Raw genomic sequence first — 20,226 nt, 5'->3', positions numbered from 1 at the left:
AACATCACAACAGTTTATTTGTTTAGTTAATTAGTTGTCTGAATTTGTATCCCTGTATCCACAAAGAAAATCTGCTGCAGGTAATAATTTGGTATTCTCATTGTCGCTCAGAACTTCTACTGCTTTGTCTTTTTCTGATCCTCTTTTGGTTTGGGCCTGCCCTATGGCAATACAAGAGGCATCCCACTGTGGGTTAAAAGTATTTTTGGTGATTTGAATTTAGATTTTAATGCTCAAGTTTCCAAATCTCACGGTGAGTTACATATTCATTTAAGGTTGATATTTCTCAGCTCAAGAGATCTTACAGTGTTTGCGTTGGGTGGGTTAGCCTAGGGTTAAGTGACTTGCACATGGTTACTTAGAACATCAGAGGGAGGAATTGGGATGGGGGTGGGGAAGAATGGTGTTGCATTTAGTTGTTCTTGTGAATGTGGGTGGGGAAGGAAAAGCTACGTATTGCTTTTACTTTTTCTTTTCTGTATTGTGGTTAGTTGTATTTGTATTTTGCTGCTATGTTATAGGCCTCCCTGGGTACTTTTTTGAGGATAGTGAGACATAAATCAAAAATGTAAACTAATTTTAAGCCTTGTGTGTAGCTTGTAAATCTGTGGGTACTTTGTACATTTTACTCATGGGCCTAAAAGGCATTTCTCAAAGGGAAGCTCAATGCAACTATTTCTTTGGAAAATCTGCAAGAGCTTATTTTGGAGGAATTTTTTGTTTGTTTGTTTTACACTGTATACTTTGCAGATGTAAAGTTTTTTTTTTTTGTTTTTTTTTTTTTTTTGAAGGGGGGGGGGTAAAAAATATGCAGGAGTTTCAAAATTAAATCCTTGCAAGTACTTGATCCTCCCCATCCCCTTTTCCTATTAAAAATGAGGGTGGGGCAGTTTTCAAGACTCTCTTTTATTGCGGGTAAACACCCTTTTTACTGTAGAAATCCATTTGAAAACTGCCTCCACTGTGTTTATAAATCAAATCTATTGCGTTTTTGTTGTCAAATTGGGCCCGCATGATTTAAAAAATTATATTCCAAAGTAACAATTTAAGACATTTTCAGCAGAGGACAATGTGAAAATTAAAATTGTTTCTTTGTGGATAAACAGGATCGCTACAGCCACACAAGTGGTGACATCAGCAGTGATGTAACCAGTCGGTGTGCACTCCCAGTTGTACCACAAAATTACTTACCCAAAAATAATATGGCATGCTACAAGCAGTAAGCATGCAAATTACTACTACATTAAAATCATGGCATTAATCTGCAATTCATTACTAAATATCACCCGGCTTGTCAATGCATGAGTGATGATTGACTCATTCACTGACAAAAAGAGTGACATTTAAAAAAGAAAAAAAACAACATACCGGCATTTGACTCAGTCCCTGTCCCTTTCTGAACCAATCCTTCAATCCCTGATGTCTAGCGACATCCCACCAACCTGACCCCCCCTCCACCCTCCTCCTCGACAAAAAAAATTCACTAGTATCTAGGTCACCCCTCCAACCCCCTCCATACTACTTTAAAAAATAATCCCTACCGCCCAATATTTAGTGCTGTTTAACTGGTCAGAATGGATGCTGACCTGTTAAATAGCGCTTAACTGACTATCCACCAATACTCAGCAGGGGATAACCAGCTACCCTCTGCTGAATATCTGTGGTTAGCAGCTGGCAGATAACCAGTTATATCACGTGATATAACCAAATATCTGCCAATTTTTCAACCGGGTTTGGCGGTCTTATTTGGCTGCATCCAACCCTAGTATATCATTGGCCTATTTGAAGGCAACTGGCTATGTCTGAATATCGACATAGCCTTTTGTCTTCAAACCGCCCATAAAAAACCCAGGATATTCAATGTCGGTCACAGGAAACGGCCCGGCATTGAATATCTGGGTTCAAGCGTGGACCCCGGGAGACAGCCCAGCTATCTACTGTGGTCTGAATATTGGGGCACTAGTCTGTAGGGAACACTCCTCAGCTGACCTGACCCCCTTCCCACTACTTAAAAAAAAAAGTAATCCCTAGTGTCTAATGGCACCCGCCACCCACATGATCCCTTCCCCAGGTCCCTCCAACTCCTCCCTAAGATGTACCTTAAGGAAAGCAGGAGCGAGGCCCACTTGCTTCTGCCTCTGGTGCTGCCGTTTTAGAAAATGGTGCTGCCCAGCCCCACCCAGTGCATCCTGAGATGCACCAAGTGGGATCAGTATGCCATATAAGGAAAATTTTCCTTATTTGGTAGCTGGGTGGAGACTGGGTTACATCTTGCTAACACATTAACTGAGTTGTCAAGTATGTGACTGAAGGCGGGAACTTTGGAGCATGTTCAGAACCTTCTTAGCAGCTTCTGAGTTCTGGGAGTGCACTCCAACTGCTTACATCATTGCTGACATCAAGTTTTAGGTTTATTAATTTTTTTACTGTACCGCCCATCAAGGCTAGTATATTAAAAAAAAAAAGGAGGGGAGAACTCCATTAATGATAGGTAAGGTGTACAGCGCTGTGTATGCCTTGTAGCGCTATAGAAATGATAAATAGTAGTAGTAAGGAAAGAGAGAAAGGTAAATGCTCTCTTATTCAGCCTCTGCCATTTCTTAGGGTCCACCTCTAGGCAAGTCATCCTGCCTGACTTAACACTATTGGTGGTGGGGGGGTGGAGGTTGATTCCTTTCTATCCTCAACTGTAGTAGTGGCTCCCTCCCAGGAGAGCTCTATACTCCTCACTTAATGTGGCTGTAGGATCCTCTTGTCCATGATGACTCCTTGTTACAGGATAAGCAACTATGCTTTTTATATTATATTTGAACTTTCAGGTTTACATAGGCCGCCTTCTTCAGATGTCAAATTGTGTAAATTGGTCATACAGGTTCTTCTTCACTGCTTGATAATTTGAAGAAACTAGCATTCTTGTCAGCTGCCACCAGTCTGGTGCTGTTACCATTGGCAATTTGTTTTTTAATGGAATTTATACTTGTTTTGACCTAAAATGAACTGATATTGATACCAAAGCTTAGGACATGATTAATGATACTGAAATAGAACCAACTTGTCCCCTAAATTACCTGCTTATAATAAATGTAAACCATCTTGGTTGTACCACAGAAAGGTGGTATATCAAATCCATTACCATTTACTTATGAAATATACCAAAATATTTCATTGGTGCCACCATGCAAATAAATATTTTAAAAATGGATAGAGATATGTAAGATTGTGGTAACTTAGTAGAGTAAGAGATATAGAAAAAAGCAGGAAGATTTGTGTTAAAAACTCTCATCCTTTCCTTGCAGTTATCTACCTCTTCGAAGCACTGACAGGGAAACCAGTGGGAGATGGAAAACCTCTTACTCATAAGGTAATGTCATAGGTAAAACTGAAAGTCATGATACGGTATGTATTTTGTGGATAATACCAGTGTGTACTTTTCATTTGTTTTTCCTGAACTAAAACACTTTTTTTTTGTTTATGCATTTTAGAATGTATTGACTATGTCAATATAAGCCTTGTTTTAGAGACTTCAGCATTGAAATTAACTTAAGTGAATTAAATTATTCAGCTATACCCTAGCTGCTTATGCTGATCATGACCACTTACTATACCATGCAAGTCAGAAACTCAGAACCTTAGCTTGGAAAGGAGAAGACTAATAAAACCCGTTCCCAACGCAACTGCAAATGATGTGACAGTCTCATATTCATCAGCATTTCTTCTCCTTAGAACTAACAGAAAGTAATTTTTATGGAAAGGTGCCTATGTGTGAAGGTCATAAAGCACTTGTTTGCAGCCTATTTTATAAAGACCACAGGTGCATATGTGTCTTTCTAAAATACTAGCACAAATGATCCAGAAGTAGTACCTAGATTGAGGTCACTGACATTTAGACATGCTCAGGAGCAGGTGTGTTTCTGAAATATACATGTAAATTACACCACAGCTCAAACTCCACCCATAAACACACCCACTGTAAAGTCACGTATAAGAATGCGCCTAATTGCACTACCCATACTTTTACATATGAGGCAATATTATAAGAAGCCTTCCATATGCATAAATCAGCATTTCATATGCAATAAAGATTTATAAAATTTTCTCATTTCAAGTTTTATAATGGGTGATTTCAGGATGGTTTCCCTGGGCACCCTTCTTCCCATGATTCAGGAAAACGATTGGCTATGTTCTCTGGACTTAAAGGATGCCTATATTCACATCTCGATACTCCCAGCTCACTGGAAGTATCTTCGATTTCGGTAGGGAACTCAGCACTTTCAGTACTGTGTACTGCCCTTTGGCCTCGCATCTGCGCCCAGAGTTTTCACAAAGTGTCTGGCTGTTCTCGCAGCATCGTTACGCAGACTGGGAGTGCATGTGTTTCCTTATCTCGACGGTTGGCTGGTGAAGAGCACCTCAGAGGCAGGCACTCTACAGTCCATGCGGATGACTGTTTGAGTGCTAGAGCTACTGGGGTTCATGATCAATTATCCCAAGTCTCATCTCATCCCGGTTCAAAAATTAGAGTTCATTGGGGCTCTGTTGGACACACTGACGTCTCGAGCTTATCTTCCCCAGGCAAGGGCAGACAATCTCCTGGCCCTTGTGTCCATGGTTCGAGCGTCTCAACAGATCACAGCTCGGCAGATATTGAGACTCTTAGGAAACGTGGAGGGGCATAATCAAACGCGAACGCCCATCTCCATGGGCGTCTATCTCCGAGAACGGGTATGTGAAGGGACGGGACAAACCGTATTTTCGAAAAAAATGGCCGCCCATCTTTTTTCCAATAATACGGTTTGTGCCAGCCAAATGCATCGGATTTGTGCGGATTTGAGCTGGGCGGTTTCGTTTTTCAGCTATAGTGGAAAACGAAGGCGCCCAGCTCAAAAACGAACAACTCCAAGGCATTGGGTCGTGGGAGGGGCCAGGATTCGTAGTGCACTGGTCCCCCTCACATGCCAGGACACCAACCGGGCACCCTAGGGGGCACTTTTACAAATTAACAAAAAACAGTAAAAGAGCTCCCAGGTGCATAGCACCCTTCCCTTGTGTGCTGAGCCCCCCAAATCCCCCCAAAATCCACTGCCCACAAGTCTACACCATTACCGTAGCCCTAAGGGGTGAAGGGGGCACTTGCATGTGGGTACAGTGGGTTTTGGGGGGTTTTGGAGGGCTCAGCACTAACCAGCACAAGTGTAACAGGTAGGGGGGGATGGGCCTGGGTCCGCCTGCCTGAAGCCCACTGCACCCACTAACAACTGCTCCAGGGACCTGCATACTGCTGTGATGGAGCTGGGTATGACATTTGAGGCTGGCATACAGGCTGGGAAAAAAAGTTTTTAAAGTTGTTTTTTTTTTTTTTTGGTGGGAGGGGGTTAGTGACCACTGGGGGAGTCAGGGGAGGTCATCCCCGATTCCCTTCGGTGGTCATTTAGGGCACTTTTTTGGGACTTGTTCATGAAAAAAAAGGGGTCCAAAAAAAGTGACCTAAATTCTCGCTAAAAACGGCTATTTTTTTTCCATTATCGGCGAAAGCCGCCCATTTCTGTTCGGCCGATAACCACGCCCCAGTCCTGCCTTCACCACACCTCCGACACGCCCCCGTCAACTTTGGCCGTTTCCGTGACGGAGTGCAGTTGAAGACGCCCAAAATCGGCTTTTGATTATACCAATTTGGGCGCCCATGTGAGAAAGACGCCCATCTCCCGATTTGGGTCGAAATATGGGCGTCTTTCTCTTTCGAAAATAAGCTGGATGGCCTCTACAGTTCATGTAACTCCCATGGCACGCCTACATATGAGATCAGCTCTGGACCCTAGCTTCCCAGTGGTGCCAAGCCATGGGGGATCTACAGGATGGGATCCATCTCTCCACTGACTTTTGCAGTTCCCTTCAGTGGTGGACCATTCAATCCAATTTTTGACCTTGGGACATCCATTCCAAATTCCTCAGCCAGAAAAAGTGCTGATGATGGATGTATTCCTCCTGGGGTGGGGAGCTCATGTAGATGGACTTCACAGTCAAGAAGCTTGGTCCTTTCAGGAAAAGTATATTCAGATCAACCTCCTGGAGTTATGAGCGATCTGGAATGCTCTAAAGGCTTTCAGAGATCAGCTGTCCAACCATATCATATTGATTCAGACAGTCAGGTTGCTATGTACTACATCAACAAGCAGGGGGGCACCGGATCTCGCCCTCTGTGTCAGGAAGCCATTCGTATCTGGCTTTGGGCATGCCGTCACGGCACGTTTCTCCAAGCCACATATCTGGCAGGCGTAAACAACAGTCTGGCCAACAGATTGAGCAGGGTCATGCAACCTCACGAGTGGTCGCTCAACATGGTATTGTCCACAAGATCTTCCCAGCGTGGGGCACCCCCTCGGTGGATCTTTTTGCCACTCAGATCAATCACCAAGTCCCTCAGTTCTGTTCCAGACTTCAGGCCCATGACAGACTAGCGTCAGATGCCTTTCTCCTGCATTGGGGGACAGGCCTTCTGTATGGGTATCCTCCCATACCTCTAGTATGAAAGACTTTGCTGAAACTCTAGCAAGACCGCGGAACAATGATCTTGGTTGCTCCCTTCTGGCCTCGTCAGATCTGGTTCGCTCTTCTTCTGGAGTTGTCCTCCGAAGAACCGTGGAGATTGGAGTGTGTTCCGACCCTCATCACCCAGAAAGAGGGATCGCTTGTACATCTCAACCTCTAGTCTCTGGTTCTCACGGCCTGGATGTTGAGAGAAGTTGCCTCCCTAGGTCTTTCGGAGGGTGTCTCCCGAGTCTTGCTTCCAGGAAAGATTCCACGAAAAAGTGTTATTCTTTCAAATGGAGGAGGTTTGCCGTCTGGTGTGACAGCAAGGCCCTAGATACTTTTTCTTGTCCTACATGGGCCCTGCTTGACTACCTTCTACACTTATCAGAGTCTGGTCTCAAGAGTTCACCTTAGTGCAATCAGTGCTTATCATCACTGTGTAGAGGGTAAGCCTATCTCTGGACAGCCTTTAGTTGCTCGCTTTATGAGAGGTTTGTTATTGTCAAAGCCCCCTGTCAAACCTCCTCCAATGTCATGGGATCTCAACTTCATTCTCACCCAGCTGATGAAAGCTCCTTTTGAGCCACTGAGTTCCTGCCATCTGAAGTACTTGATCTGGAAGGTCATTTTCTTGGTGGCTGTTACTTCAGCTCGTAGGGTCAGTGAGCTCCAAGCCCTGGTAGTGCACGCACCTTATATCAAGTTTCATCATAACAGAGTAGTCCTCTGCACTTACCCTAAGTTCTTGCCGAAGGTGGTGAGAGTTCCATCTGAACCAGTCAATTGTCTTGCCAACATTTTTTCCCCATCCTCATACCCGCCCTGGTGTAGACAAGTTGCACACCTTGGCCTTTTACGTGAAGCGGACAAAGCCCTATAGACAGTCCACCCAGTTGTTTGTTTCTTTCGATCCCAACAGGAGGGGAGTCGCCATTGGAAAACGCACAATCTCAAATTGGCTAGCGGATTGCATATCTTTTATTTATGCCCAAGCTGGGCTGACTCTAGAGGGCCATGTCACGGCTCATAATGTCAGAGCCATGGCTGCATCAGTGGTTCACTTGAAGTCAGCTTCTATTAAAGTGATTTGCAAGGCTGCAACGTGGTCATCAGTCCACACATTCACATCTCACTACTGCCTTCAGCAGGATACCCAACACGACAGTCTTCTGTATGCGTATCCTCTTAATACCTCTCATAAAGAAGACTTTGCTGAAACTCAAGCAAGATCAGGAAATTATGATCCTAATTGCGCCTTTCTGGCTGAGGCAGATCTGGTTCCCTCTTCTGGAGTTATCCTACGAAGATCCGTGGAGATTGGACTGTTTTCTGGCCCTCATCACGCAGAACGAGGGATTTCTTTTTGTATCCCAACTTCCAATCCCTGTCCCTCACAGCTTGGATGTTGTGAGCATAGAATTTGAAAACTTGGATTTGCAAGAGGGTGTCTCCCACATCTTACTGGCTTCCAGGAAAGACTTCACTAAGAGGTGTTACTCATTTAAGTGGAGGAAGTTTGCTGTCTTGTTTGAGGGCAAGGCCTTAGATCCGCTCACTTGTACTATACAAGAACTGCTTGAATTCCTCCTGCACCTCTCTGGTAAGCCCATCTCTGTACAGCCTCTAGTTGTTTGCTTCATGCGAGGTTTGTTATTGACAAAACCCCCTTTCACACCTCTCAACGTTATCCTCACGGAGCTGATGAAAGCTCCTTTTGAGCCACTTGGTTCCTGACATCTGAAGTATTTGACCTTAGTAGCTGACCTACAATAGAGTAGGTCTCTACTACTGCTACTACTATTAATTTCTTTAGCACTACTGGACATAGGCAGTGCTGTACACTGGACATGAAGAGACCTTCCCTGCTCGACAGAGCTTACAGTCTAATTAGGAGAGACAAACAGGACAAATAAGGGAATTACTAAGGTGGGAATGATAAAATAAGGGTACTGAACAAGTGAGTAAAGGTTAGGAGTTAAAAGTAGCATCAAAAAGGTGGGCTTCTAGCCTAAATTTGAAGACGGCCAGAGAGTGAGCTTTACATACCAGCTCAGGAAGATAAAAGGAACAGAGTCTGGAGGTGGGGGAGAAGGGTGCAGATAAGAGAGATTTACCCAGTGAACGGAGTTCCCAGGGAGGAGTGTAGGGAGAGATAAGAGTGGAGAGGTATTGAGGAGCTGCAGAGTGAATGCACTTGTAAGTCAATAAGAGGAGTTTGAACTGTATGCAGAAACGGATAGGGAGACAATGAGTGACTTGAGGAGAGGGCTAATATGAGCATGGTGACACTGGCAGAATATAAGTCATGCAGCAGAATTTTGAACAGATTGAACGGGAGAGAGATGGCTTAGTGGGATACCTGTGAGAAGCAAGTTGCACTAGTCTAAGCGAGAGCTGATAAGAGTGTGGACAAGCGTTTTGGTAGTGTTCTCAGAAAGGAAAGGACAAATTTTGGTGATATTATAGAGAAAGAAACAACAGGTTTTTAGTAGTCTGTTGAATATGTACAGAGAAGGAGAGAGAGGAGTCGAAGATGACCCCAAGGTTACAAGCTGATGATACAGGGAGGATGAGAGTGTTATCCACAGAGATAGAGAATGGGGGAAGTTCCTTCCTAAGGTAGTATCAGAATTCCATCTTAAACATTCATTCATTTTACCAACATTTTTCCCAAAACTACATGCCCATCCTGGCAGTGTTCCATCAAACTTATTGCTAATGCTCGCCATAGTACTTGCATTGTGCCAAAGACAGCTGTTTTCTGGAGTTCATAAGATGTAACACGTATGTGTGATGCATGTGGGAAAAAAGAACCCGAATTATAGCTACGTCATGCAAGGTTCCACGTTAGGAGTTACGGACCAAGAAAGGGATCTGGGTGTTGTCGTCAATAATACACTGAAACCTTCTGCTCAGTGTGCTGCTGCGGCTCGGAAAGCGAATAGAATGTTGGGTATTATTAGGAAAGGTATGGAAAACAGGTGTGAGGATGTTATAATGCCGTTATATCGCTCCATGGTGCTACCTCACCTTGAGTATTGTGTTCAATTCTGGTCGCCGCATCTCAAGAAAGATATAGTGGAATTGGAAAAGGTGCAGCGAAGGGCAACTAAAATGATAGCGGGGATGGGACGACTTCCCTATGAAGCAAGACTAAGGAGGCTAGGGCTTTTCAGCTTGGAGAAGAGACGGCTGAGGGGAGACATGATAGAGGTATATAAAATAATGAGTGGAGTGGAACAGGTGGATGTGAAGCGTCTGTTCACGCTTTCCAAAAATACTAGGACTAGAGGGCATGCGATGAAACTACAGTGTAGTAAATTTAAAACAAATCGGAGAAAAGTTTTCTTTACCCAACGCGTAATTAAATTCTGGAATTCGTTGCCGGAGAACGTGGTGAAGGCGGTTAGCTTGGCAGAGTTTAAAAGGGGGTTAGACGGTTTCCTAAAGGACAAGCCCATAAACCGCTACTAAATGGACTTGGGAAAAATCCACAATTCCGGGAATAACATATATACAATGTTTGTATGTTTGGGAAGCTTGCCAGGTGCCCTTGGCCTGGATTGGTTGCTGTCGTGGACAGGATGCTGGGCTCGATGGATCCTTGGTCTTTTCCCAGTGTGGCATTACTTATGTACTAACTTATCCAGGCTGTATGAGTAGACAGGTGATGTTTCTAATTGTAGAGCCTATACTGGCTGGAGGTTGGGTCCTCATTCTGGAACAGGAGTACGTTTGTCCCTTATCTGTTATGACAGGTAGCTTGGTCATAGTTAGCAGTAGCTGTTCTTCATTGTTCTGCAGTGGTTTCCACGGATTCTACCAACAAGTATTTGTCTGGAAGTATTCCTAAGGCTTTTAGTATTCTTTTTCCATCTGCTTGAGTTCTTCTGTTTGCTTATGTGCTACGGTTAGCACTTTTGCCTGAGTTCTTCTGTTTGTGTGCAAGGCTTAGCACTTCTGCCTGAGTTCTTCAGCGTGTCTATGTGCTAGTGTTAGCACTTTTGTCTAGGTTATTGTCTGTCTGTTTGTTCTGTTGTTTCTTTGTGTGGCTGTGTGGGCTTGCCTAGGGCTCTGCGTAGTCTGCCTTGCCTAAGGCTCTGCCTAGTCACGCTGCCTAGTCTGCCATTCCTTGAGCTCTGCCTAATCTGCCTCGCCTAGAACTCTGCGTAGTCTGCCTTGCCTAGAGCTCTACCTAGTTTATTCTTCCTTCTGCTGTTGTGTTTGGGTTCCCGTTCGGCCTTGTGGCCCGCATGAGAGAGCTCTTTGTGCATCGGTTCCAGGTCGGCCTTGCAGTTCGTTTGAGTGTTTTCTCTTCTGGCTTTACTTAGTTCTGTCCCTGCGTTCCCTGCCTAGTCCAGTCCTGGTTTGTGTCTTAGTACAACCTGTATTCTCTGTGCACTTCTGGTATGTTTCTGCCTCTGTACTTAGTGCACTTCTAGTCTGCTCCATTCCTGCCTGGTTAGTCCAGTCCTGGGTGGAGGGTTTTGCCTGTTGCTGCAGTTCGTCAACAGCAGCCCAAGAGCTCATGTTTTTCCTGAGTCCATGATAGTTTGCTTAGACCCTGAGACCGTGACAGACATGTAGGTGACCACTGAAGGTTAAGAAGAAATTTGGTTATATCGACCACACAGCATAGCTAGTTGTGCAACCAAATAAGACAGACAGTTGTTGCATCTATGAATTACCAGTTCTGTACAACCCAGGGGGTGGTTGCAGGTACAAACAATATGTGGCTTCCTAGGATCGCTTATGCCCTTTCTAACCAAATGTGTTGATTCTCAATGGAGGAGTTTGCCTTCCTTTCACAACTAATCGGTGCAGTCAAGCAGAAAAGATTTTTAGAACAACTCTCTTCCATTTTGTTGTTTGCCAACACTCTGCCATTCCTTTGTTTGTTGATTTCCATGTTCGGCTCCTTCTTGGAGTCATATATTTGGCTTACTCAAGTTGAGACTTTGTCTCGGCCCCTTTTCTAGTCAACCTGCCTGCATCTGCCTTCCATCTGTTGTTCTCTTTTCTTCCATGTTTCTACATCAAATGACCTTTCGGGCTTCTTGGACCGCCTGTTCCTCTACAGTGCTTGTGTTTGGCTCATGGGTTGGAGAGAGTTCTCCAGCTTAGTACATTGATTATATGCCTAGCCTATCAGCATTCTTGTTTGGCCATAATCCTAGCTGCCCTACATCATGTTTTCTCCAGCTGATTGCTGTGGTCTGAGCCATGGCTCTATTGGTATTCTCTCTCCACCTTTCAGGATTCAAGGTTAGCCAATTTATCTTTATCTGTCTCTCTCTCTCTCTCTCTCTTTCTTTCTCTTTTTTTTTTTTTTTTTTTTTTATGGACACTGTTTTGCTACATCCTATTAGCCTGGACTGTTCTGGTATGACAACAAGGAAAGAAAAAATTGTTTTACCTGATCATTTTCTTTCGTTTAGTCCTACCAGTCCAGTCACCCGCTTTTTTTTTTTCATTGATCTTATTTCTGTTAGGCGATGTTCCTTTCTCTCTTTTGGATTACTTTTATTCATTCTAGTTTCAGATGTTTTCTCTATACTTGGTCTCACACATCTCTTGTATGATTGAAATACCTGTATGCCAGTACAGTATATGCCTCCTTTCTGGATCAGGTTTTGGCTGAATGAGAATGATGGTCTTGACTTTTCAATAATGACCGGCAATATATCTAGAGCACCATTGCTTGGCTAATCAAAATACTGAACACTCCAGGCTGCATGATACCCTTTAAGGGCAAATCACTTTGTCTTCATCTGCTGGTTGATGAACAGAACCCATTAGTCTGGGCTGGTCTAGTAGGACTAAAGGAAAGAAAATTGTCAGGTAAGACATCATTTTTTCTTATTTTTGTCTTATACCACCATATTAGCTGCAGAGTAGGTGGTAGCGCGGCAAGTAAGAGGGTCAGGGGGGCGCAAAAGTCATAGTTTGTTCAGGGTACAATAACCTCTTGAGCCGACCCTGACTGTTCCTTTCTGAAAAAAGTTATGGAGAGCATTTCATCCCTTAGGATGAATTTTCAAATCCCTGCACACATGGTTTTCACATGCTGTCTAAGGCACATCAAGAGAGCTTTCAAGAAAGCTTCTGAGCATGTGTGGTTGGGAAGCTATATAACAGTGAATTAATTGCTACTGAAGTTATAGTTCTTGTCATTTCAAATAGAATGTCTGGATATTATTGTTTTATTACATATTTTTACTACTGAATTTTCTTAAGCTTTTTGGATTTTGTTGTTCAAGTAGCCAAGCAATTTCATCTCAGTGACCTGTAAGAATTTCTCTCTAATACCTTTAATGTATTTTTCTGTGTCTCTTGCTTTAATATTAGAATTTTTATCCCAAAACATATGAAAGAGTACATTTCTGTTTTTATTCTCTGTACTAATGAAGTACATGATTAAATATTTGGTTAATTTTAATGGCTTGTGGTAGAAAATCAAGGTGAAATTTATTTTTAATCATATTCTTTATAATAATTATTTATTGTGTACTTTAGATTGAAATTGTAGAGATTGCCTTGGATCAAAAAGGACTTACCAATGAAAGAAAAATTGCATTCATTGATAAAAACAGAGATCTTTATATCACTGCTGTACGGAGGTTTGGAAAAGAAGAAAGAGTTATAAAAATAGGTAGGAACCAAATAAATTCAATTTTATTTTTCAATTTATGAATATAGGCAGCAGCAATCAAAATTTTTATGTTGCTAAAGAGTTGAAAATTGTTCCTCATCAACACGGCTAAAACTACATAAGTTGGATGACAGCACCAATAGTTTTATCCACAAGAAAAAGGGCAGAATTTGAGGAGGGGTTGAGTCAGGCACAGGAACGTATCTCCATTCATACTTACATAGTAACATATTAAATTACGGCAGATAAAGATCTGTACATCCAGTCTACCCGACAAGATTACATATGGTATGATGTGATACTTCATATGTATACCTGATCTTGAAAATGTCCTTGCCTTGTTTAGGGCACAGACCATAGAAGTCTGCCCAGCACTGTTCTTGTTCTAAATTTCTGAAGCTGTCGAAGCCCCTGAAAAGCTCCACTGCAGCCCATCCAAATCTATTCAGCGATGATCATGGCACAGACCTTATAAGTCTTGCCCAGCACTGGCTCTACTTCCCAATTAGTGAGTGTGGCTATCTAATCTCCACTGAGCTTCTTTGGATCCATTCCTTCCAAACAGGATTCCTTTGTGTTTCTCCCATGCATTTTTGAATTCAGTTACGATTTGTGTCTCCACCACCTCCCGCAAAAGACATTCCAGGTACCTGCCACCCTCTCGGTGAAAAAATACTTCCTGACCTTATTCCTGAGTCGGCCCCCTTTCAACCTTAATTCATGTCCTCTAGTTCTACCACCTTCCCTTCTCTGGAAAAGGTTTGTCTGTGGATTTATACCTTTCAAATATTTGAACATCTGTACCATGTCACCCCCGTCTCTCCTTTCCTCCAGAATATACATGTTCAGGTCAGCAAGTCTTTGCTTGTACATCTTGCTACGCAGACCCCATACCATTTTTGTTGCATTTCTCTGAACCGCTTCAAGTCTTTTTACATCCATAGCAAGATACACTTACAAAACTGAACACAATACTCCACGAGGGGCCTCACCAATTGTACAGGGGCATCAACACCTCCTTTCTTCTGTTGGTTATACCCTTTTTTATGCAGCCTAGCAGCCTTCTGGCCGCAGCCACCGACTTGTTGCATTTTTCCAGAACTTTAAGATCCTCGGACACCATTACACTCAGGTCCCTCTCCCGAGCTGAGCTTACCAGTCTCTCCCTTCCTATCTGGCACATCTCTTTTGGATTTCTGCACCCTAAGTGCATCATTCTGCACTTCTTCACATTAAATTTTAACTGCCAAACCCTTGACCATTGTTCCCATGTTTGGAGACCCCTTCTCCTGGTTTTCTACTCCTTCCATGGTATCGAGTCTGTTGTCTATCTTCATGTCATTCGCAAAAAGGCAAACTTTTCCTTCTAACCCTTCAGCAATGTCTCTCACAAATATATTAAACAGAATCGGCCCCAGCACTGACCCCTGAGGCACTCCACTACCCACCTTACTTTCCTCCGAGCGGATTCCATTTACCACCACCCTCTGTCGCATGTCGGTCAACCAGATTCCAGTCCAGTACACCACTTTAGGTTCTAAGTTCAGCCCTCTCAGTTTATTCAAAAGTCTTCCGTGAGGGACCATATCTGAAATCCAAGTAGATTACATCTAGCTCATGTTCTTCATCCAGTTCTTTGGTCACCCAGGCAAAAAAGTCAATCAGATTTGTTCGGCAGGATTTTCCATACTTTCGGGAGAATACTTTGTACTGCTTCTATGCAGGACATATTTAAACAGATACTTTTGTGTCTAAGGTGTAAGTGCCAGTCTGAACTTTCAAAGAAAAATTAGCTTCCAAGTCTGCAAAATTTGCTTGTTACCTTTATAATACCTTAGGGCCCTATTTACTAAGCCGCGCTGTAGGTGCGCTAACTTTTTAGCGCGCACTAATGCTAGAGACACCCATAGAAATATATGGGTGTCTCTAGCATTACAGCCCGCTAATTTTTAGCACATGCTAAAAAGTTAGCGCTCCTACAGCACAGCTTAGTAAACAGGACCCTTAGTCCGGAGCCTAATTTTAAATTGCAAAATAGCATGTACCTTTGTATTCTCCTTTTCTCTAAGAAGATAACGATTCTACACACATCTGTTAACCTGCCCTACCTACACATCAGATATGATAGTAAAATTTAATTATTCATAGATATTCTAAGCATGTATTTTTATTGCCATTTAAATATTATGAACTCAAGAATAAATCTTGATAAAGTAAACAACAAAAAAAACTAAACAATAGAGAAGAAACAATTTCCAAACTGTTAGACCGCAGGTGAAGAACTGGAGAAAGAGAAATCATTTAAACAGGAAATAATCATCATAATGATATTAGATTAGGAAGTCTCAAGGTAAACAGAATATGAGATGAATAACTAGACTCACAGTCAAGCACATTGCCTGGTTTGATCCTATTTTCAAAAAAGAAATCCAGGCGATCAGGTTCCTAGAAAACATACTAAACACCTCCTCATCTTATCTACACATTTACATAAGAATCTTAAATGATGCCCCTAAAGCAATTAAAGCCTATTTAAACGCCCCTCTTCAGCCGGATAATGTATAAATAGGAAATATAAACATCCTGTAGCCTAAAAACATATTTTGATTTGAAGTTTATTTTAATTTATTAAGAGGGTCTTTTACTAAAGCTTAGCTCGAGTTTTCTGCAGCAGGGCCCATTTTATTCCTATGGGTCTTCTGCAGATAACCGGAGCTAAGCTTTAGTAAAAGACACCCTAAAAACTTGATATACCACTTAGCTTTGGTAAATCTCAGCGGTTTACAATAATTTAAAAGAATCAACAAAAATGTACTCTAATAAGAATTCTAAAGTATATAGAAAATAGATCACCATCCATAACAAGAACATTCACACCAAATTGTCTATTGTAATTGTCTATTGCTCATGTTTGATTTTTTTTCTTACTGTACACTGCCTTGAGTGAATTCCTTCAAAAAGGCGGTAAATAAATCCTAATAAATAAATAGCAATACACACAAAAAACATAAAAGCATTAAAACATTACAAACATGACTAAACAATAAAACAATTTCAAGTTCCACTACTTATCTGACTCCAGGGGAAAAGTTTCTAATAAGCTGGATCTGGTAGTTACCTGATATTGAAAATCTTGCAAAAATGAGTTCTATCCAAACTGTCTGCCTGCAGAGAGCTATTTTCCACCAAAGACAACCCTGCTGTCGCCTAGGAGCCAGAAGGCAAGTAATAGGCCTTTATCAATTGTGGAAATGACTCTGCTGAGACGTTCAGTATTTCTAAGCAATTTTTAAAAATTTATCCAAGGGAGAGTTGGGGGGGGGGGGGGATTGAGGGGCAAGGAATGGAAAGGTAAAGAGGGGTATAGAGACTAGAAAACAGGAGGTTATAAAACAGTGGCATAGCTATGGGGGCCTGGGCCCCCCAAACTGGATCTGTGCCCCTGGTTTAGCTGGCAGGGTTCCCCACCCCCGCCAGCTGAAGCGTTTTATCCAGCGCTGGTCTCTTGTACCGCCGCATTTTCTGCCCTGCTTTCTCTTCCCCTCATATCCAGCACACTCGTTTTAGTGGAACTGAGCATGCCGGACATGACGTGAGGGGAAGAGAGAGCACGGCAGGAAATGTGGCGGCGCCGGAGACCAGCGCTGAAAAACGCACTTCAGCTGCGGGGTTGGGGACCCCCGCCAGCCAAGACATATGCGGCGCTAGTGCTTCAGCTGGTAGGGGTTGTGGCAGGGGAGGTGGACCAAAATGTGCCCCCTCACCTTGGGCTCTGGCCCCCTCCCACCTCAAGGTCTGGCCATGCCCCTGTTATAAAAACTATGACATTATTTCATTGGAAGATTTATTGTTATAGGGAGAGGAGTGGTAGGGGGATGGTTATTTTCCATTTTTGATGTGCTGTTTGGATTCTTGGAATATTGATACTGTTGGTTATTTGTATGGTGGTGAAAACAATAAAAAAAATTGAAATACAAATATTTATCCAAGGGGAAGACCAGCAGGGATCTAGAAAAATTTAGGAGCTAAAGTAATTCAGGTCTTCTCCCCTGATTTTCAAAGCTCTCTGTCATGCAATGAAATACATTCTTATCCTTAATACTGCGTCATAAGACTGAAGATCTCTGGTGCCTGCAGTCTCTTTTTATATAGGGCATTTAAGTAAGAAAATAGACAGGTCTATGCATGCAAAACTAACCCTTTGGTGTCCAACGTTCCCGTAATAAGCCATATGGGAACAGATTGATGGGAACATTGGACACTAAAGGGTTAAAATTGTGTTCTTGTTATTCAAAGTAATGAATATTTAATATCACCCGTTATTGCTTCTACCTTGTATATCTATCAGCCTTTAAGGGCTTTGCGATCCTCTGACACCAATAGAAGTGCCGTCTTTAAAAGTGATAAGATTAGAAGAGCATTGCTCTTTGATTTTCAAGGTACTTGGTCCTAAATTATGGAACAGTTTACCATTACAGCTCAGAACATTGAACAATGTAGGTTGATTTATGTTTCAATTTTTTTATTGAAGACATTACATATTTAATGTATATCAGTAAATTCACAAAAGACAGAAATATTCTGTAACCAGTGACACACAAATGTTTTAAAAACAAAACCGTCTTCAGTCTTTTATCCTTTTTAACCCCTTCCCCCCTTCCAGAATGCAAGCCCTCTCAATCTCCCCTCCTCTACAACTCTACCCCCCTCCCCCTACCTCCCACCTCCTCCACCCTGTCCCCCCCCTTTTGGATTACACTGTGTGAGCTACAATAGAAGACTATTCATTGCAGCTGCGGTCATTCATAACTTATTTAGATTAAGGCTTCTACCTCATTGTGTGAGTTTATCCAGAAAAGGTCCCCAGATCTTGAGGAATCGAGTTTTGCGTTTACAAGAACCTTTGGCCTCCTGCGCTTCCCAAATCAATAATTGATGTACTTGATTGCACCAGTGCCAAAACTCAGGGGATTCTGGCGAAGTCCAGGACTGCAAGATACACTTCCTTGCTAGCAGACATAGTTTGCAACATAGTAATATTTCATCCCCTTTCAAGCCCCTAAATGAACCAGGACAGTCCAAGACCAACTGGGAAGGTGTCCCTCTGAATCAACCAGCCAGCAAAAGGGATAAAAAGGACTCCACTTGTCTCCAGAAACGCCTTATAATTGCACATCCCCAAAATGCATGATAGAAAGTGTTATCGGTTAAGTTACATTTCAGACAAGTAGGTGTATTGATTCCCCCTGATCTAAACAGTTGAACCTGTGTGAAATAGGCTCTGTGTATTACTTGAAAAGCACATTCACGGTAACTCACCCCACTAACCAGTTTAGGGATTCCCCTGATATGAGCAACAATATCCCAAGAGGTAAGATCACTCCCCACATCTTCTTCCCATCTCTTTCTAAGCTGGGCCTGCTCCTCCCTAGGCAACAAAGACCACAATTTCTTCTGAATACTGGAGATAGAGGGAGCCTCTTCTGAAAGCTCCGTAAAAATTCCCTGAATTTTCCTCCCCAGTCCAAATTTTAGCGCCTCTTTATCTAAGGACCGAATGTAATGTTTTAGCTGACAATAAGCATAGGTATCACCCCATCTTGAGTCAGGCGGAATTAACTATGTAGATTGATTTAAATGAGAACTCAAAACTGAGTTATTCACTCAAATTTATAGTAACACCTAAGTCTTTCAATTTTTTTTTATATTCATTCTGCAGATTAAATATAATATGCAGCTGACAATTGTTTTATGTCTTGTGTTTTTATTTTGTAATTTTATTGTGGATGTGATTTTGTAAGCCACCTAGAATTTTGTGACTATGCAGAATAAAAAGATTATAAATAAATAAAATGCATATAGTAGCATGAAAAAAAAAAAGCATGGACCCGATATTCAGCCAGTTGTGATGAGCTTTTTCCGACCGCCGCCGATGTTAAACCCGAAAATTCAATGCTGGGCCGTTTCTGGTTATCAGGATTGAGTTTCCAGAGCCAACTAAACACATAGTCGGTTAAGTGCAATATTCAGCACTTAATTGGCTGTAGGTTGCAACATAAAGATAGGAATGACTTTTATGCAGTCCTATTTATGCAGTTCATCTGACTGGTTAAGAGCTGAATATTGGCACTTAACCAGCCAAGTGCCAACTCTGCTTCTGGAACACTCCCAAAATAGCCAGTTTTCATTTTGGTGTTAACCAGTTATTTTCAGTGCACTAACCAGTTAAGTGCCACTGAAAATTTATGGTTAGCCTCAAACAGACATTTAACCGTTTCTAGACGGTTAAATCTCTTTGAATATAGACCCCTGTATTTTTAGAGGCACACATAGCAGAAGAAACTATTTCGCAAAAGAGCACAATCAAAAATAGAGCAGCATCATTTGGAACTTAGTTTGTGTAAGTGGCAGATTTTGGAAAAATACATGACCATTGGGAGCCAATTAAGGAGCTGAGCTCTGAAACTCAAACTTGTTCAATTTGGGGGTGTTTTTTTAACCCCAAAGAGATGAATACAGTTCTCTCCTCACATTCTCCTCTAAAGCTTAGATTGAAACAAGTAGCTGATAGTTAGTTACATTTGACTGAAATGAACTTTTCCCAGGAATACATGTATTGCTGTTCTAAAGTATGGAATATCAACATACTTTGAAAATCTATGTAAATCATATGCGCAATATGTCCTCTTTAAATCTGTGCATCTTGCATATATGTATGTATAGTGCTTTTTCCAAAATTGCTACTCATATGTATATGCTGATTTTCATGTATAATTGGCAGCTGGCCCTTCCTGATGTTCTGCCCTTCCAGCCTAGTCCTTTGATCAGGAGCAGCACCAATATTTGGCATGCTGCCTGCTGAGCATTGGGGAGGAATACCTAATGCCCTTTTAGCATGCATTTGCATGCTATTTGCGCTCAGAACCGGCACACACGCTCGCCGGCTCTGATCATAGGGCACAGGCAAATGCAGGCGCTAGTGTGGCGCTAATGACCTCTAGCTTATGTGTTTGCCTTTGATCATCTGGCCTTAAGTGATGCTGAGG

The 20,226-nt window shown here is 42.4% G+C and overlaps 1 protein-coding gene across 3 annotated transcripts in view; it reads left to right on the top strand.

Moving 5' to 3' along the window:
- IFT80 (intraflagellar transport 80) overlaps positions 1–20,226 on the top strand; it is a 176,815-nt gene that overhangs the window by 120,286 nt on the left and 36,303 nt on the right. For all 3 annotated transcript variants that reach the window (XM_030215943.1, XM_030215942.1, XM_030215945.1), the window contains exons 13-14: positions 3,297–3,361; positions 13,045–13,180. In XM_030215943.1, the coding sequence (XP_030071803.1) occupies positions 3,297–3,361; positions 13,045–13,180 (201 nt within the window). The remainder of the gene's footprint in view (positions 1–3,296; positions 3,362–13,044; positions 13,181–20,226) is intronic.

The sequence above is a fragment of the Microcaecilia unicolor genome, chromosome 10 (genome assembly GCF_901765095.1).
Source record: "Microcaecilia unicolor chromosome 10, aMicUni1.1, whole genome shotgun sequence".
NCBI classification, from domain to species: Eukaryota; Metazoa; Chordata; class Amphibia; order Gymnophiona; family Siphonopidae; genus Microcaecilia; species Microcaecilia unicolor.
The sequence above is the reverse complement of the archived record's forward strand: the minus strand, read 5'-3'. Positions and strand labels throughout refer to the sequence as shown.